An 18921-nucleotide genomic window follows, 5' to 3' on the forward strand; every position below is an offset into this window, starting at 1 on the left:
TTGCATAATATGTTTAGCCTAGTCAATGCCCAAGAGATATTTGTTGAAGTCTGTTACACAAAATAAAATAAGAAATTGGTTTCATCCAGAAAATTCAACTTGAGTTCCCACAGTTCCATCATTCAGGTTGTTGCCTTCTTGGAATCTAAAATTGCTGGAATAATATGCACAGCAGCAACTTAGGGCCCAAAGCACCACAAATTGGAATAATTTGGTTCTTAATTGCATATAATTCAGTCCCTAATTACTCCCTGACAAAAGGTAGGGTGTCTGGCCTCATATCCCTAGTGGATGTATTCAGTGGGGTAGATGGATTGTTGAGCTGCTGGAGGAGTTCATTTCAGAGACAAAATCTGTCCAAAATAGCAGTAAGAAATGACACTGAACTGAGTGGTTAACATTTTTATTTCAAAAAGCAGGATATTGTATATATCACTTTCTGAGAAAATAATTAAGGTACTATAATTAAATGAGTTCCATGTTTTTAAACACGATAAGGTTATACAGAATCTCTCAAATGTGAGTTTACTCAAACTTTATTTAAATATAGCAGAATTTAATTGGGAGTTTTAAGTGGTGATTTCTGCCTCTCACAAAATAGAAGCTCTTTTACAGGGTTTTATTTATTTATTTTCTTAAAGTTACAGCTTTATATATGTTACAAGTGTTTAATCTTTTAATAGAGAATATTATTCAGTTATTTGAATAATAATGGTGAATATGATTCAATATTATTCAATTATTATTTAATTATTCAGTACTGAATAATCCTTTAGGGGTTATATGTGCCATGAAAAGTACATTTTTCTTTTTTTTTTTTTTTTTTTTGAGACAGAGTCTGGCTCTGTCACCCAGGTTGGAGTGCAGTGGAGCGATCTTGGCTTACTGCAACCTCCGCCTGCCGGATTCAAGTGATTCTTTTGCCTCAGCCTCCCGAGTAGCTGAGATTACAGGCATGCGCCACCATGCCTGGTTAATTTTTGTATTTTTAGTAGAGACGGGGTTTCACCATATTGGCCAGGCTGGTCTCAAACCCCTGACCTTGTGATCTGCCCGCCTCAGTCTCCCAAAGTGCTGGGATTACAGGCGTGAGCCATTGCGTCCGGCCACATTTTCCTTTTCGTAACCAATGAACAACAAACTAACATTGACACAAAAAAGAAAAGAATGATCTCAAAATCTTGTCTCATTCAAGGACAATACAGTGTGAGATTCAAAACATATTCTTCCCTGAAAAATTGCAACTACTTCCCATATGCCTAAAAAACGAAAACAAAATAAAATGTGGAAACATGCATGTGATTCATTAGTCCTCACTGGATTTAAATTTCTGTCTGCAGTAGACTACGCTAAACATCTGAGGCTTTTGTTTTATTCTGGCTATGATCACATGAACCTGTTTTAAATAAAATTAAAACTGTTTTAAAATGTTAGTTTTTAAACTTCCTACAAGATATCTCCTTTCACCACAATAAATTGACCAGCATTTTTACATCAAATACATGGTGTACACATGGAAGTGGAAAAAATAAATTTATGTCTTTTAAACTTTCTGTTTCTAGGTAGATACCTCCCTTCCTATTTCTTAGAAGTGTGGATATCAAGGTTTACCCTGGAATCTCTCTCTGGAATCTCTCTCTGGAATCTCATCAACTCAGTGCCTAGCAATGCTTAGCAGAGTGTATGTCTCTTTTCCCTCTTTGTTTCTGACTGCTGTTAAGTCCAGCATTAATTTACACTTAAGAATTTCATCCACTTAAAACTTTATACCAGTATGTCTCCTATATTGAAAGAGGGCAACTCGATAGCTCAAAATTCATCCGCATACATAGAAGAGAAGTTTCCATCTTGTAAAGCTAACATTCATCATTCAATATTTTAATGTACTATAGAATTTTCCTTAAACTATATATTTTTCATATGAAGCTGTCATAAAACTGAGGAGGATATCTTCTCTGATTTCAAACCCATCAAGTTACGTTTTTAAAAACTACTTTCCAAACCCCAGGGGCAGTATACTTGAGGGGGCAAGCACATCAGTGTCTTTAGAAAATGAGTTGAGAAAAGTCAAATTGGATTCATAGTTGAACGTTTATTATTGGTACCAAAGAATCCATCTGACTGAAAATGTAACCACTATTAGCACTAATTGTAGTTATACAGCTACATTGAAGTGAAGCTGCATCCCATTATTTCAATTATTGAAATCTTATAGGCAGGTTGTTTAATTTGTCTCATCCCACTGTCTATCCAACAGCTTTCTACTGCACAGATTGTTAAGAATGATTCACAAACTGTTGCTGCCTTCAAACTATATACTATAAAAGGTAGCCAAGAAGTAATTGTATGTTGTAGCGAACATAAAATAATTTGTGGCTTCAAAATATGTTTTTGACACAAAGCCTGCCTGCCCATTGTAGAAAATTTTGTCAATTCATGTGAAAATATTTATTACCTGTAACCGTAGATACAAAAAATCAATGTGTGTGTTGTGTAACATTATGTCGGTAATGTACTTGTTACTGTTTTGAGATTTCTTTTGGTCTAGATTACTGTTCTGCCAAACAATTTTTTATTATACCAGGGCAAGTGATTGCTGTACTAAATTTGCAATTGTAATCATAATTTTCCTGGGAATGCTAAATTATGTCTTAATTTTATTCAAAAGCTTTTATTTTTAAAGTAATTAAGCTTATTGTTGACTGATATTTACCATCCAATGTTCCAGGAACACTAAAAGAATACACTTTGTACGTAATCTTCCATTATAGCACAGTGCTTGAGAGCAGCTATTTGATATAACAGCATTCAGTTGAGTTTTCAAACCAAAGAACTAAAATTATAGCAATTTCACTTGAAATACATAAATCCATGCACAGGATTGTGTTCAACAGAATCACTAAATGCTATTTGTTATTCAAAGATGAATGAATCAATAACAAAATAGAACTGATAAATCATTAGCACTTTAATGCAGAGTGGAGAGAAACTAATAAATCATGCAGTTCAAGCACTCATTTTCCTTATGGCATGTTTGAAAACATAAAACATGCAATGATGAGATGCAGGTCAATATGAATGAACAATATTACAAGACTGCTCAAAAGCATTTCATTTTACAACATAGGCTTAATGAAACACTAAAAGAAAAGTACTGTTCCATGATTTTTTAAAACAATCAGAGACTCCAGCTATGCCATGAACACCTTCAACAGTGATGTAGGCTGTTGTTTCCAAATAAACATTTGAAATGTCATAAAGATGGGAGTGGAGTAGGTGAGGAGGAGGGAGCTAATTGCATGCATGATTCCCTTCCAAGAGCTCAGTGTTATTACAGGTACCAATTTATACTAGAAAGAAACTGATACAATCATTTACTTCCTTCAAGTGTACTTAACTGATCCATGAAAAATTACATCTATATTTATAAATGACTAAAAAAAGCAAGAAATCATCTATTGAGCTTTCATTGTGTTGTCTGGCTTATTGTCTGTCTGTGAAAGGTGAGAATTTTAATCATAATTAATGGGTAACTCACTCTCTTTCCAGCATCTTAGTCATCACAAAATTAATCACAGGAACCATAAATTTGTTCCACAATGCTTAATTAATTATGCATTAACCCATTTCTCTCAAGCATCTTTTTCTGAATCTTTGGTGGGAAACACATTGATTAGGCACGTAGTTTAAAATATCTGTTTGGTTATTGGTGTGGTTATGAATTCTCTCCTAGATTCTCATGCAGAAAGGAACAAGGCTTGCCATATTACCACACTTGACTGTCAAGTAACATATTTTCACTTATTTCTGGAATTAAAAAGAAAGCTAAGCAAAATAAAAACCGCGTTCTATTTTTCAGCACAAGAAAACTTTATACCTGATATTTTTATTTCCGCTCAGAAGAGTTAAGATGTTGAAGAAAAACTATGTATATATAGCAAGGTATTGTAGTCAACTATTTAATAAAATCTTTGAATTAAAATTTCTCCTCAAGTCATAGGTCATTGATACACTGATTCTAAAAGGGAAACGTATAGCAGTCTGCAATTATGATCATTGTAGCGTTACTGATTAGTGCTTCGTAATCATTGGAATCACACTGAGAATCACATTTCCCATGGTATTTCCTTTTTCATGTTTCACAGTTTTTTCTTAAAGGTTAGTAAATGGAAATTGGGGAAGAGATGGGTGGGAGATGTAAAAATCTATGGGAATGCATGCAACAAAAATATGCAGTATCACTTCAGGTAAGCTGCTTTCTTCATGCAAAGATGCCTATAAAAACTGAGACAATAAATTTTCTAATAGCTGAACTTTACATTAGCTTAGTAACAAAACCTGTTAAACAACTTCCATGATTGTGTATGAGCAGGAGACTTGAAATGGTTCAGATTTCCAGCATACGTGTTCCATGGCCCAATTATGCTAATTCAATTTCTAAGAATGAAACAATACAGGATTATTCCTTGCTTCGGTTTCTTGTCCTTTTGACGAGGGAGCAGAATAACCCGGTTTTTGGAGGAGGGCCCATCAGCATCGGAGCTTGGTTCTTGTGTGTAATTTTTATCTAGAAAAAAAAGAGAGAGAAAGAGTAGAGTAATCTCCAGATACAATACCAATTTGTGAGACTCTCTGTTAAGGTTAATAATATTTCATGAGTGACTGAAACACCACAAGTGTAAAATGTAATTTCAGAGTTTCTATTATTTCAAAAATATTTTTAAAGGAGATACAGATATGGACTTAAATACTATCCCAATGCTCAGGATAATAATTTTAAAAATTATCTGAAGTCACATTTTAAATAGTATGTTACCTCTAACCTCACTTGTAGTAATATTCTAGAACTGCTTACTTAGGTTACATGATTATCTAGTATTATTTCTTGACCATTGGTTATGTATTATTTATTGAAGTCAGGAAAGAATGCACCATTATAGTTTCCAGAGTCCTAGTTATAGCCCAATATCAAGATGTACTTGGTATCAAAGCAAGCCTTATTTATCTTGCTAATCAGATTGTTTCTGTCTTTCAACATGAACTGCAAGGCTTAATTTCAAAACAGTCATTAGAAATGAAAGTTAAAAGTTAACATGCATAAAAGGTCAGAAATGATGAACTAGCTTTCTAATTTGTTAATTAATTGGTAATAGAATAGAATCAAATATTGAAAAGCCTGCTTAAAACACTTTGAGAGACTGTTCTAAAGCTACTCGTTTTGATTTCTTTGATATAAAACTACGAATCACCTTAAATGAGACAACCTTAAAGTAGATTACGTCTGCAATTTTCTCTAATTCAACTCTAAATTAGAGAAGACATTTTATGAATATATGCTATGCTCAAAGCTAATTGAAAGCAATTATCAAAGTGGCATTTTGTCTGTGACTTTAAGATACATTGTAAGATAATAAATGATTCTCATTATGTAATAAAAAGGTCACATCTTGCCTTTGGGCTAGTGACGCTAAGAGTTTTTCAAAAGCAATCTGAGACATTTTCTTTAGCGAACTGCAACTAATACAAGAACCATCGCTTATTAAATATCAGTTGTCACCTGCACAGCATTCGCATCAGAGATGAGTATTTCTTTCAAAAAGAAACACCACCTCATTAAAAGCTGCAAAAAATATATCTCTTAAAGTGCATACCTGACATTTTCAAGTTAAAATGAATATCCTTCACTTGTCATTCACTAATAGCAATGAAACAAAAAAAAAAAATGTATATCACGTGGACAGGATCATTAAAATCTGCAGTGGGGCTTTTGGGAAATGGAAATTTACTTCACAGTCTAGAAAGACAGAAGTATGTGAAAAACCTTGAAAGAATGAACAACTTTATTTAAGTCTGCTGGAATCAGGTTATTCTGGAAGGATTCAGTGTTCTTTTTCCTGCAAAAATAAATTGCACCTGTAAAAGGCCACTAAGGCTAACCCAGCCTCAAACTCCATGGATATCTGACTTCATCTTATTTTTGTTATATTATGAACTAGGGAATTGACAGTCATATAGTTAAGACACCAGAATGCACTTAACTCTGTAGATTGAAAATGATCTATACCAGATTTTCTCTCAATAAGTCAGCATTAGATTATACTGTACCTTATGTCATTGAGTTTTAAACTCCTCCGAAATTCTAGCTGTAGACAGGATCTAATACTGCATCATTCATCATTTATTCATTTCACAAAATTTGTTCAGCCCCTACTATGCTTCAGACACTGTATCAGGAACTTTGAATAAATAGACAATATACAATCTCTGCCCTCAAGAAATTATAGTCTAGCAGGAAAGGTAAATTGAACAAGCACACTGAATAGTGTCACAGATGCTGAAATGGGAGGCTTAGCAGAAAGGCACTATTTTTTAACATTGAAAATGAAAATGAATCATTTTATGCACAAATGTCATTTTTAAATGAGTACTGGGAAAGCAGTTATCACATATTACTTACATGATAACCTTAGATTCAAATAGAACATTAAGACCTAAAGTAAGAAGGTTGAGATTTCTGGTTTATAATTTCTGGACTAAATGCTTTACAGGGCATAATAGTATTAGGGCATTTTGGGAAATTGGATCATTATTTCCAAATAGTTGTTAAGACGATGAAAGGAATCTATCTTTCTAGCCATTTATATATATAAGTTAGTATCAATTTATGACAAAGCATAGCAAAAATGTCACATAATTATTAGCTATAAGATTTAGCTTCTTCGTTGTGTTTTTTTCTGGGGGGGCATATAAATTTCGTTTGATTATGACTATTCTTATATTGAAAACCATTTTTTTTTTTAAAAAAAAGAAATTACATGATTTTATGCCTTTGAAAAATAGCACAGTATCTCATTCAGTGCTCTTGATACAATGGGGCCTTTCATCTATGTGAGTAATGAAAACACAAGTTCGAGTTTCCAGTCACTCATCAGAATAATGGCCAGTACTATTTTAAAAATTATAGGCAACCTGTCTTCTTGGTTGTTTAATCATTTCTGTAGTCAAAGTACACAACTGTTTATTTAATTTAAGTTTATTTCTGAAAAAATGAAATCCACATCCTTTTTGTCTGTTGTTTATGGAAACGAGAACCTATTGGTTTTATTTTCTTCTTTGTTAGGGGAGACCACGTGGAGGAAACTAGCATTCAATAAATGTCTATTATGAATCCTGGCTTTTCACATGGCTGATTTCACTGGATAGTTACATGTCTTAGTATATTTGGGCAGAAGCAAAATCACTCTACTAAAGATGAGAATAATTCCAAGCCACATGGATTGTCGGTGTCACAGTCACAGAAATTCCAGGTGTAGGCTCTAGGAAGCTGCAGAGACTCAAGTGATCCTGCAGATTCAGGTTGCTCATGTGGCAAAATTCTGGTTAATGGGGGTTGACAAGGCCTAAAATTATGACTCTGATGCCTGTTTTGTATACATTGAACATTCTTGTTTTATTATTATTCTTAATTTTCTACCCACTAGAGAAATAACAATGAGTAAAAATTTTATCCCCAAAAACCTTAGAATATATTAAGTTTCAGCAATCTAAGGACATGAACCAAGTGGCCTCTCTTTGAATGCTTCCTTCTATTAAGAGTCAGGTAATTACTTCTCAGTTATTCCTTGATACATCAAATATTTTTTGGGCACTGGGTATGAACAAGGCATTTTGCAACATGATTTTGGTTATTTAGTTTCTAAGAGACTCTGACATTATTATTTGAAAGAGAATACTGGGCACTCATAAACAGTGGTGATGGGACTCCTAGAAACTGGAATGGCTCCGTGAAGGTGGAGTAGCATTGCTTACAACATGCAAGGTAAATACTATCAGATACAGAATAGTGGCCTCCTATAAAACTCTTCATTCTCCTTATCATGTACCCTTTTAGAAAAGCAACAGTGGCAGAGAAAGGTTCTTCTACTGCCCGTGACTATTTCTACTTCTGTCTTCCTATTTCAAATTAAGACTGGCCACTTCTAAGAATATAAATACCAAAAATGTGGGTTCAGTTTCACTTTTATAATTATTCAATATGAAATAAGGATGCACATATAGAAACCAGTAAGAGAATCAAAGATTACAAAGCATAGTCTTCATCTTCTTATTTCTATTACATTGTTAAGGTTGAGTAGTTTGATAGTTGTGATATTTCCACCTCATAGTTGTAATGTTAAGAATAACAACCAGAATAAAAAATAATATTGATCTGGCTCTTACTGTGTGCCAAGCTTTTTGCTAGGTGTTTTACACGTTATTCAGGTGCCACCTATTTCATTCACTTCTTTGAGTTGCCCTCAAAGTCCACTCCCATAAAAAAAGTATTATTAGAGAAGAGTGTAAAACTGAAGTAGAATTTCATAAAAGGGATAGAAGAGGGTATTTATATCTCACAGCACATAGCAAATAATGTTTATTCCCCAGGTATTTGTATTCTCTTCAAAGACTTTCTTCAGCACAACTAAAATCAGAGGGAAGAGAAATGGGTCTTCCCTGATTAGTTTCCCAGACAGTACTTGGTTCAGCTCATTGGTGATTTCTTTCTTGCTTCCCTGTCTTCCAACATCAAATATTTCCAAACCCTTTATTATGAAAAGTAGCATTTCTCTTTCTTTTGTTATCTGAACAACTGCTCAACATCCTTTCCATAATCATTTACTGAAGCATTCTGATAAGTTTAGAACAGAGGTGGGTCTATTTTCTTTAAGGAATTCTTATACCTGCTGTTGAAATTATTTTAAAAATAATTTTACTTTTATAATATCTAATTTTGGCCTCCTAACAACTCTGGGAGGTAGCTGTCAACATCCTTACTTTACACTGGAGGACAAAGAGACTTAAAAGGTTTCTGCTACCTGCATAACATCACTCAAGTGGGTAAATGCAAGAGCTGGGTTTGATAGTTGACTCTCAAATCTCCTAGGACCTCCTTGCTAATTCCCACCTCTGCACCTTTGTGCTAGTTATTGCCCTAGAGAGCATTCCCTCTCTTTTTTGCCAATCAAATTTCTATCCCTGTCCTGCCCAGCTTAAATCACACATTATTGTAAAATTTCAAAGTGCAGGGATAAAAAGAAGATTCTAAATGTCCTCAGAGAGAAAAAAAATAGGTCACTTACAGAAAAATAAAAATCAGCATGGCATCAGGCTTTTCAAAAACATTAGTGCTAGAAGACAATGAAGAAACACCTTCAAACCCCAGAGGAAAAGTTAATTTTATCTGAGAACTCTATACTTAGTCAATGTATTGATTAACTGCAAGGGTAGAATGAAGACATTTTCAGTCACAAAAGTATCTAGAGAATTTTCCTCTTATATATCCTTTAAAATGTATTTGGGGTGTTCTCCAGCGAAGTAAATGAGTGAGTTAAGAAGGAGAGTCAAAAAACAAAGGATTCAACTCAGATCCAGGAAGACAGATTTGCAAGAGAACTAGACAGAAACCTAAAGGGAAGGACTTCTGGCATATAAACAAAAGGAGTGTGGATAATAGATAAATTGATGTGGTAGAGTTTTGTCTTTTTTTTTTTTAAGAAAAATGAGAACTATTATAAGGATCACTTTGCAAAGAGAAGAAAAAAATTCTAAAGCTTTACAGGAAAGAAAACGTGATGGTGGGTCAGGACTTGGTTCTGCAGTTGGCAACATTTTTATAGTCTCAATGATTATATATTTTTTATTGATTTAAATACAATTATTATATACTTCTCAGAAGCAGAACAGTTTAATGGCTGCCTGGGCCCACCATTCCCTATTTAGGGGCTATGAGCAAGTTACTACGATTCATTTCCTTCATCAATGCTGTAGAGCTTTTAATATGGTGTCTCATTGGTTTCTTGTAAGGACTAAATGAATCAATGTACACGAAATGCTTAGACCACTACCTGGTACAAAAAAAGCACTCAGTAAATGTTAACTATTAGTAATAGAGTTAAACACAGTAATGTAAGAGTGTTAGAAACCACCTTTCTATAGCACTAAGTAGGTAGAGTATACCTAAAACTAATCCATAAAAAAGTAACAGCAAAGCATATTTCCAGATATGGAGTAAACGATCAGAAGAAATAGTCCAAGAATCAAAGTGGTAGCATCTGATGAGAAGATCTGTTGACACAGAAAAAAGGACACAGGATGGCTATTTTTCTTGCAAGTCTATACATTCTGCTTTTTTTTGTTACATGTGCATATACTATTTTGGTACCAACTTTTAAATACTTTTTAAAAATCCCTCTGCAGGTGATTCTCCTGCACTCTAGTGTTTTAGTTCTCCGTATGTGATCCACAGGCTAGGAACACTGACATCACTGTTAAAAATGCAGACTCCCTGGGCCCACCCCAGATCTTCTGATTCAGATTCTGCTTTCTAACAAGAACCTCAGGTGATTCCTCTGTGCTTTTAAATTTGAGAAGCCCCAGACTATTTGTCATTGTACTTCTCTTCTTAAGGGGCAAGACCAATAAGAATCTGTTGACTGACCAACTGAATAAATGAATGGATGAAAGTTCCCTTTTCTACACCCCCAAAACACATGAAAACAAATATCCTAACTTACTCAATTTTAATTACCTTTATTGGTAATGTACTAGGTACCAGCCTACCTTATTTTAGTATGGAGGATTGCAAGTTAAATAGACATTTTTTTTTTTAAACCTAACTGAGGTGTTTGTAGTATAATGATGATAGAGGACATGTGATGGTAGATTGTAATATGCTTTAGCTAGGGATATTCTCAAGGTACAATAAGAGTAAAAAAAAAAAAATGCCATTTAGATCATGGTGGAAGGACGGTGGCAGAATTAAAACTGAGTTTTAGTCACATCGCTCTGACAGCAGAGGTTAAGGGCTGGTGCCATACCAGAGGTATGAAGATCAAATGGAAGGTTAATGTAGTTATCCAGAAAAGAACTGAAATAGAGTTTAGTCATGGCAGTGCCAATGGGAACAGAGTGGAGGCAGATTTAACAGATATTGCAGAGGCAGAAGTACAGGATATGATGATTGAGTGGGTGTGTGGGGCACTGGAAAAAGACGAAGATTTTACTACAATTTCCATGTTTTTGGTCTTCATAATGTGTGTAGTGATGCTTTTTATAGAAAGAGAAGCATTTTTGGTAGGGGTGAAAACGAGGAAGGGGTGAAAACCAGAAATCCAGTGAACCCACTGTTGAGGGTGACATTCTGAAGGAGATGCTCAATATCTTTTGGGTCTGTGGATATGGTGTTCAGAAGGGAGAACAGGTCTTGAGATAGATTTGGGTTTGGTGATCTTATAACAATGTCAGCAATTGAGAAGAAATTACTGAAGACCAGTGTGGCAAGTATGAATAGCAGATGTTAGACTTTGTAACTGGGGAATGCTGCTATTTAAGAGCGCAGCAGGAGAATACAAACAGTCGGAGAGGTAGGAGAAAAACTGAAAGAAGTGCTATCTTATAAACATTTCCAATCAATCCTCAGCGTGCCTATTAATGAGGCACTCTTCTATTAATTAGGGTGAAACCTTCAAACTACATCAAATAAGGTGACGCATGCCTCGGTTTGGTACAAAGGTCTATATGTCTCTGATATAAGCTATTAAATTATTTAACTTAATTCTAAATATAGAATTATTATATTTGAGAGTGATATATTGAATGATATTTAAGTAGTCATTCATATTGCCTGAGGGGTTGGCAAACATGTTCTGTAAAGGATTAGACATTAAATGATTTAGGCTTTGTGGTCTCTGAACTACTCAGCACTGCCCTTATACAGCAAAGGCAGTTTTGCACTACATGTAAATAAATTAATGTTGCCATGTTCCAATAAACTCTATGTCTAAAAGCTATAATTTTAATTCCATATAATTTTCACATTAGGAAACATTACTCCTCTCTCGATATTTTCAGCCATTTAAAAATATGAAAACTATTCTTAACTCCGGCTACACAGAAACAGGCAACTGGTCAGATTTGACTCACAGGCCATAATTTGCTGACCCTTGAGTCAAATTTGACCCTTAAGTCAAATACTGAAAATTAAATCTAGAATTATGAGGCATAAGGTGGAAGAAATAATTTTAATTTAAAATCATGATTTATTGGGTCAATAGCTGAAAGATGGATAAAAGTGGAAATAATTTTCTTTGGCATATCTTTATTATACTAAGTACCACCATTCAGAAATCATTCTGTGAAAATTCTGAATTAGAATATATATTAATATTCCTCAATTTTGATAATGTACCAACTGATCAAATTTGGCTTAAATGCATTCTCTTTTTAATTAATTCTCATTGCTTTGCACCAGGGTGGGCTTAATAATATTATGGTTCTTCAAACATACCTCAGCAGGTAGCATTTTGCCTGTTAAATATTCACCCTGTATCTAGCCAAAAATTTTCTCCTTGCTTCATCTCTTTAAGAGTTTATTATCACCGAATTTATTAAGCTACCTTAAAAATGAATGGAGTTTTCAGAGCAAAATAAATGCCATAAAATATCTGTGAGTAGAGCTTAATTTAGCAATTATCTGAAACATTAAAAGTTACCTAGCTTGATTCTGGAATAAGATTGTCTTCTTCTAATAATGGAAACCATTTTGAATTCATGTGTGTAGCTGAGCCATATGACAGCGGGAATAAAGTACATGCTAAATTTTTCAGGTCCGTAACTGCCAAAAAAGCAAAGCAATGAAACATAACAATTTTCTAAAATCCGTGTGCCAGTTTTTTTAATGATTCTAGCCATTATTTTCTGGAATGATAATTTCCAAGTTTAATGTTAAAGTCTTTGATCTAATATGAAATTCAGAGAAATCATTGTGAAGACTTAAAATAAAATCCTTCAAAAATGGGGTTGAGAGGTTTACTTGCCAATGAAATTCACAGGAAGTTTAAATATGTATGGAAAAGAGAACACTTATTCCTGAAAGTGATGGACTATTTGGCCACATTGCATGGGAAATATTCATACCTGGATTTGAAATCGCTTTAAACATATAAATTGTGTTCTTCATTCCAAAATATTTTTGTGGCTCTAAGTTGGTTGCCAGGGAAGGTCAAAGACAGTTTAAAAACATTTTTGTTATCTCCATGTTTCTACAGAGAAATGATCCTCACAATTTTAAACCAGTAACTATTTATCTTTTCTTAGAGCATCTCCAAATCTTTGGGCACATGGAAAATAGAAGACAAAAACATAACAAAACAATACAAAAACACTTCTTTTCCTAACTAGAGAATATTTACAACTTGTGACTTGACTTTTATTGCTGAGTAATATTTCAACTAAAATTTTCTATATGGCCTTTTTTCATGTAGTAATGGGGTTAAGGACATAGACCCAGGACATGAGGCAAGGATTTGTTTCCCAGATTGGTCACTGGCAGCTATAAAACCCTGACCAAAGAATCTTAGTTTTGACCTTCAGTCTTTATTTGCTAAAGTAATACAACAATAGCACCTACTTTGAAAGACCACTACAAATACCAAATAAGGCTATGCATGTCATATACATGCTTAATAAATGTTATTATTTTTAGCATCACTATATTTAGTCCTGTGGAAACACATTTTGCTAACCCCTCTTCTATCTGAGACAACAACAGCTTTCTGTGTCCCTTGGGTGGCATTGGGAAATGGCATATTATGGCCATCTGTCTTCTCCCTGTGGCACCTGGCAGCATTCCTGCCACATGCCAGACACCAATTTTACCCAAAAGAAAGATTAGAAAAAAATGAATGTGGGACATTTACTAACCATCAGAGAGCATAATTATTTTTGTTTGTTTGTTTGTTTAATCAAGGGAGTCCAATAAGCTCACACTGTCTTATTAGAAGAAGAAACTTCTTTAATGGCCCAATTTCTAGATTCAGCCATAACCTTGGCTATTTGGAGCAGCATAGCACTGATCTGAAAGACTTTCTCCTCAGCATTAAACTGCATCATGGTAATAATATGGGATACAGATGTTCAATTTTGATAACTTATCCACAAAAAATTGCCATTGCTTGGTGTTATGATAATTGATATTTCTAACAATGTGCTTAAGGCATTGAACAGGGAGAATAATTCAGTTGCAATAGTACTGGACTAGAGAGGAAACTGATTGTTCTTCCAGTCCTCCTATTTCAAGGTATTGTTTCATCATTTATTCAGTTGTTCGAAATGATCCAGAAATCCAGATCATCCTTGACACCTTCTTTTCCTTACCTCCCATAACCACTCATCTATTACTGAATCTAATCATTTTCATCCTTCAAATTTTTTTGTATATCTTGAATTTTTTTCCTTTTTACTGCTGTGTTCTAAGGCCTGAACAATTATAGAACTCTTCTAAATGGTCATTGCTTCTCCCACCAATTAATTCCCCACCTAGAATGATATTGTCACCGTGCACATCTACTCACATCACTTTCCCGTTGAAACCTCTCTTTACTTCTACATTACCCTTAAATTAAAGCTAAACGTTTCTCCTGAGGGCTCCCAGGTCCTGCTGCTCTGCTCCTACTGGACCATGTGCCTCACCCCACGCTGCCTCTCTTCTTTCATGTCTTCCTTCTGCACCCTGAACACATCATGTTCTCTCCCATGTTGTGCTGTTTTCTCTGCATAAGACACTCTTCCCTTTCTTTGGGGCCTAGTTATATCCTCCTCCTCTTTTAGTTTTCAGGTCAATTTTGAGTTTCTTTGAAAACCTCCCTGAACCTCCTACAACGAGATCAAACACCTCTATTATACCCTGTCACAGTACAATAGTACCACAGTACCATAGTATCACAGTTCAAAGGATCATGAACTTTCCCTCACAGACCTTATATCATTATTGAAATTTTATATTTGTGGGACTATTTGAGTTATGTCTACCCACACTGAGATCAGAGATCATGTCTTTTTTTGGTTCACTTTGTATTGTTTTCTCTCCATTGCTGACACTAGGACAAAATGTCAGCAGCTTCATAGAGATGGAATTCAATAAATGTTTGTTGAAAGAATCAATAAATGAATCACTGATAATTCATTTTTTTTTTGAGATGGAGTCTTGCTCTTGCCACCCAGAATGGAGTGCAGTGGCATGATCTTGGGTCATGGCAACCTCCGTCTCCTGTGTTCAAGCGATTCTTCTGCCTCAGCCTCCTGAGTAGCAGGAATTACAGGCGCCCACCACCACACCCAGCTAATTTTTTGTATTTTTAGTAGAGATGGGGTTTCACCATGTTGGCCAAGCTGTTCTCAAACTCCTGATCTTGGGTGATCTGCCCACTTCAGCCTCTCAGAGTGCTGGGATTACAGGCAGGAGTCACCGCGTCTGGCCAATCACTGATTTTCTTGACTTGGCTTGGATAAAATAGTTGTATTCTCCTCTTAAATTATATTTATGGATTTAAAAATCATGTTTAATAATAGCCATTTTGTTCACCTTACAGATTTGTCATGAGAATGATACCATACAATCTATTAAAAGTCTTTGAGTTTTTTCAAAATAATAAGAGCTATTTATGACAAACCCACAGCCAATATCATACTGAATGGGCAAAAGCTGGAAGCATTCCCTTTGAAAACTGGCACAGGTCAAAGATATCCTCTCTCACCACTCCTATTCAACACAGTATTGGAAGTTCTGGCCAGGGGAATCAGGCAAGAGAAAGAAATAAAGGGTATTCAGATAGGAAGTCAAATTATCTCTATTTGCAGATGACATGATTGCATATTTAAAAAACCTCATCATCTCAGTCCCAAAACTCCTTAAGCTGATAAGCAACTTCAGCAAAGTCTCAGGATACAAAATCAATGTGCAAGAATCACAAGCATTTGTATACACCAATAATAGACAAACAGAGAGCCAACTCCTATTCACAATTGCTACAAAGAAAAAATACCTAGGAATACAACTTACAAGGGATGTGAAGGACCTCTTCAAGGAGAACTAGAAACCACTGCTCGAGGAAATAAGAGAGGACACAAACAAATGGAAAAACTTTCCATGCCCACGGATAGGAAGAATCAATATGAAAATGGCCATGCTGCCCAAAGTAATTTATAGATTCAATGCTATTCCCATCAAGCCACCACTGACTTTCTTCACAGAATTAGAAAAAACTACTTTAAATTTCATATGGAACCAAAAAAGAGCCTGTATAGCCAAGACAATCCTATGCAAAAAGAACAAAGCTGGAGGCATCACACTACCTGACTTCAAACTATACTACAGTAACCAAAACAGCATGGTACTGGTATCAAAATAGATATATACACTAATGGAACAGAACAAAGGTCTCAGAAATAAAACCACATATCTACAACCATCTGATCTTTGACAAATCTGACAAAAACAAACAATGGGGAAAGGATTCCCTATTTAATAAATAGTGCTAGCCATATGCAGAAAAATGAAACTGGACCCCTTCCTTAGACCTTATACAAAAACTAAATCAAGATGGATTAAAGACTTTAACAGAAGACCTAAAACTATAAAAACCCTAGAAGACAACCTAGGCAATACCATTCAGGACATAGGCATGGGCAAAGACTTCATGACTAAAACACCGAAAGCAATGGCAACAAAAGCCAAAAACAGACAAATGGTATCTAATTAAACTAAAGAGCTTCTGCACAGCAAAAGAAACTATCATCAGAGTGAATAGGCAACCTACAGAATGGGAGAAAATTTTTGCAATCTATCCATCTGACAAAGGGCTAATATCCAGAATCTACAAGGAACTTAAACAAATCTACAACAACAACAACCACCACCACCACAACAACAAAACATCAAAGTGGGCAAAGGATATGAACAGAGACTTCTCAAAAGAAGACATTTATGGAGCCAACAAACATATGAAAAAAAGCTCATCATTGCTGGTCATTAGAGAAATGCAAATCAAAAACCACAATGAGATAACATCTCATGCCATTTAGAATGGTGATCATTAGAAAGTCAGGAAACAACAGATGCTGGAGAGGATGTGGAGAAATAGGAACACTTTTACACTGCTGGTGGGAGTATAAATTAATTCAACCATTGTGGAAGACAGTGTGGCGATTCCTCAAGGATCCAGGACCAGAAATACCATTAGACCCAGCAATCCCATTACTGGGTATATACCCAAATAATTATAAATCATTCCACTATAAAGACAGATGCCCACGTATGTTTATTGCAGCACTGTTCACAGTAGCAAAGACTTGGAACCAACCCACACGCCCATAAATGATAGACTGGAAAAAGAAAATGTGGCACATATATACCATGGAATACTATGCAACCATAAAAAAGGATAAGTTCATGTCCTTTGCAGGGACATGGATGAAGCTGGAAACTATCATTGTCAGCAAACTAACACAGGAACAGAAAACCAAATAGCGCTTGTTCTCGCTCATAATTGGGAATTGAACAGTGAGAACATATAGACACAGGGAGTGGAACATCACACACCAGGGCCTGTTGTGGGGTGGGAGACAAGGGGAGGGATAGCATTAGGAGAAATACCTAATGTAGATGATGGGTTGATGGGTGCAGCAAACCACCATGGCACATGTATACCTATGTAACAAACCTGCACATTCTGCACATGTATCCTAGAACTTAAAGTATAATTTAAAAAAAAAAAAAGAAGAAAAAAAAAGAAAAAACAAGTCTTTGAGTTTTTTAGGTCTCCTCAAAAGAAATACGTGCAACTGTCTTCTAAATATTCAAGGAAATAAAAATAATAACTATGGTATTCTAGTTAGTTCATTTTTATTAAGAATTTTAAGTTCAAATTTTTATTGAAAATTGGTATTCTATCCCAGGAAGATCCCTATGAAACACGACTAATTCTGTATTAGTGATAAGCAGGCTCACTCTTTAAAATTTTCAACAATACAGATTATTGCCTTTTAATGAAGAGCTTAGAATATGGTAGCCTTGTTTTCTAATTATAATACACAAAATCAGAGATCAGAGAAAATTAATAGTTAGAAAAGGCAAGGACAGACAGAAGTCAAATGTGAGAGAATAGTCAGGTCCAGACCTTGTGAGTCTATAGTCTGTATCCACCAGCAGACAGATTTCTAACTGCTGAGAGCAATCAAACCTGTGCAGTATTATTGTGATGATACCCATCAACTGGGAGATTATTTCCAATTTTGCACATTCCAGAGGAAGATATTCAGTTTCGAACTGGATGTGAATATTGGTCCTCTTGCAAACTAATGACAAAATTCTGATAAGTACCTACAGTTTTATCATTTTTATCATACTTACAGCCTTGGGTCACATCAATATAAATACATAAGGTATTACATATCTGGCATATTTCTCATTTAATTTTTAACCTTTCATGTTTTTAGATATTGTGTCTAACATAGGTTTGGAGTTCCTACATGAGAATATGATTAGGAGAGAGATTACTATCTGCTAGCCAAAATGAAATTAAATTTTTGAATTGGAAACTAATGACTAGATTAATTCAGTTTTCAAAATAAAGAATAAAAGAAACTTACATTCATTGAACAATATTTAAATTGAATGCATTAAAGTGAAGAACGACAAAAAGGTAAGTTTAATTGTAAACATAACATTTGGGATGGATAACGCTTAAAATATGCTCTGGCAAGAAAAAAGTCTTTAAAATATTTTCATACAAAAAGCAATCATATCTAATCAGCTTGGCATTAATTAAGCTCTAATAATGTACTTCAGTATCTTTCCAAAGTACTATGATCCATTTCCCCTTTATCCAGGTCGATTTGTGCACATTATGGTGTCATCATAATTTTAAAACATACTGAGAAAATGACAGAGCTGCAAAATTGAAATAAATGATTAATGGTATTTTTTTTCATGTTTTGTACTAATAGGTATTACTGAGCCTTTAAATTAATAGAGCTGTCAAGCTCACGGGTGTTACAGATCCAGCAATGAACCAAAATGGAAATTATATATTCCAGAGACACCTA

At 34.8% G+C, this 18921-nt stretch overlaps 1 protein-coding gene across 12 annotated transcripts in view; it reads right to left on the bottom strand.

The window, feature by feature from the left end:
• Positions 1-2950: 2950 nt before the first annotated feature.
• Positions 2951-18921, bottom strand: part of DGKB (diacylglycerol kinase beta) — an 808853-nt gene continuing 792882 nt past the window's right edge. For all 12 annotated transcript variants that reach the window (XM_017956905.3, XM_017956903.3, XM_017956902.3 and 9 more), the window contains one exon: positions 2951-4567. In XM_017956905.3, the coding sequence (XP_017812394.1) occupies positions 4460-4567 (108 nt within the window). In that variant the 3' untranslated portion in view covers positions 2951-4459. The remainder of the gene's footprint in view (positions 4568-18921) is intronic.

Source organism: Papio anubis, chromosome 4, assembly GCF_008728515.1.
Source record: "Papio anubis isolate 15944 chromosome 4, Panubis1.0, whole genome shotgun sequence".
Classification (NCBI taxonomy): domain Eukaryota; kingdom Metazoa; phylum Chordata; class Mammalia; order Primates; family Cercopithecidae; genus Papio; species Papio anubis.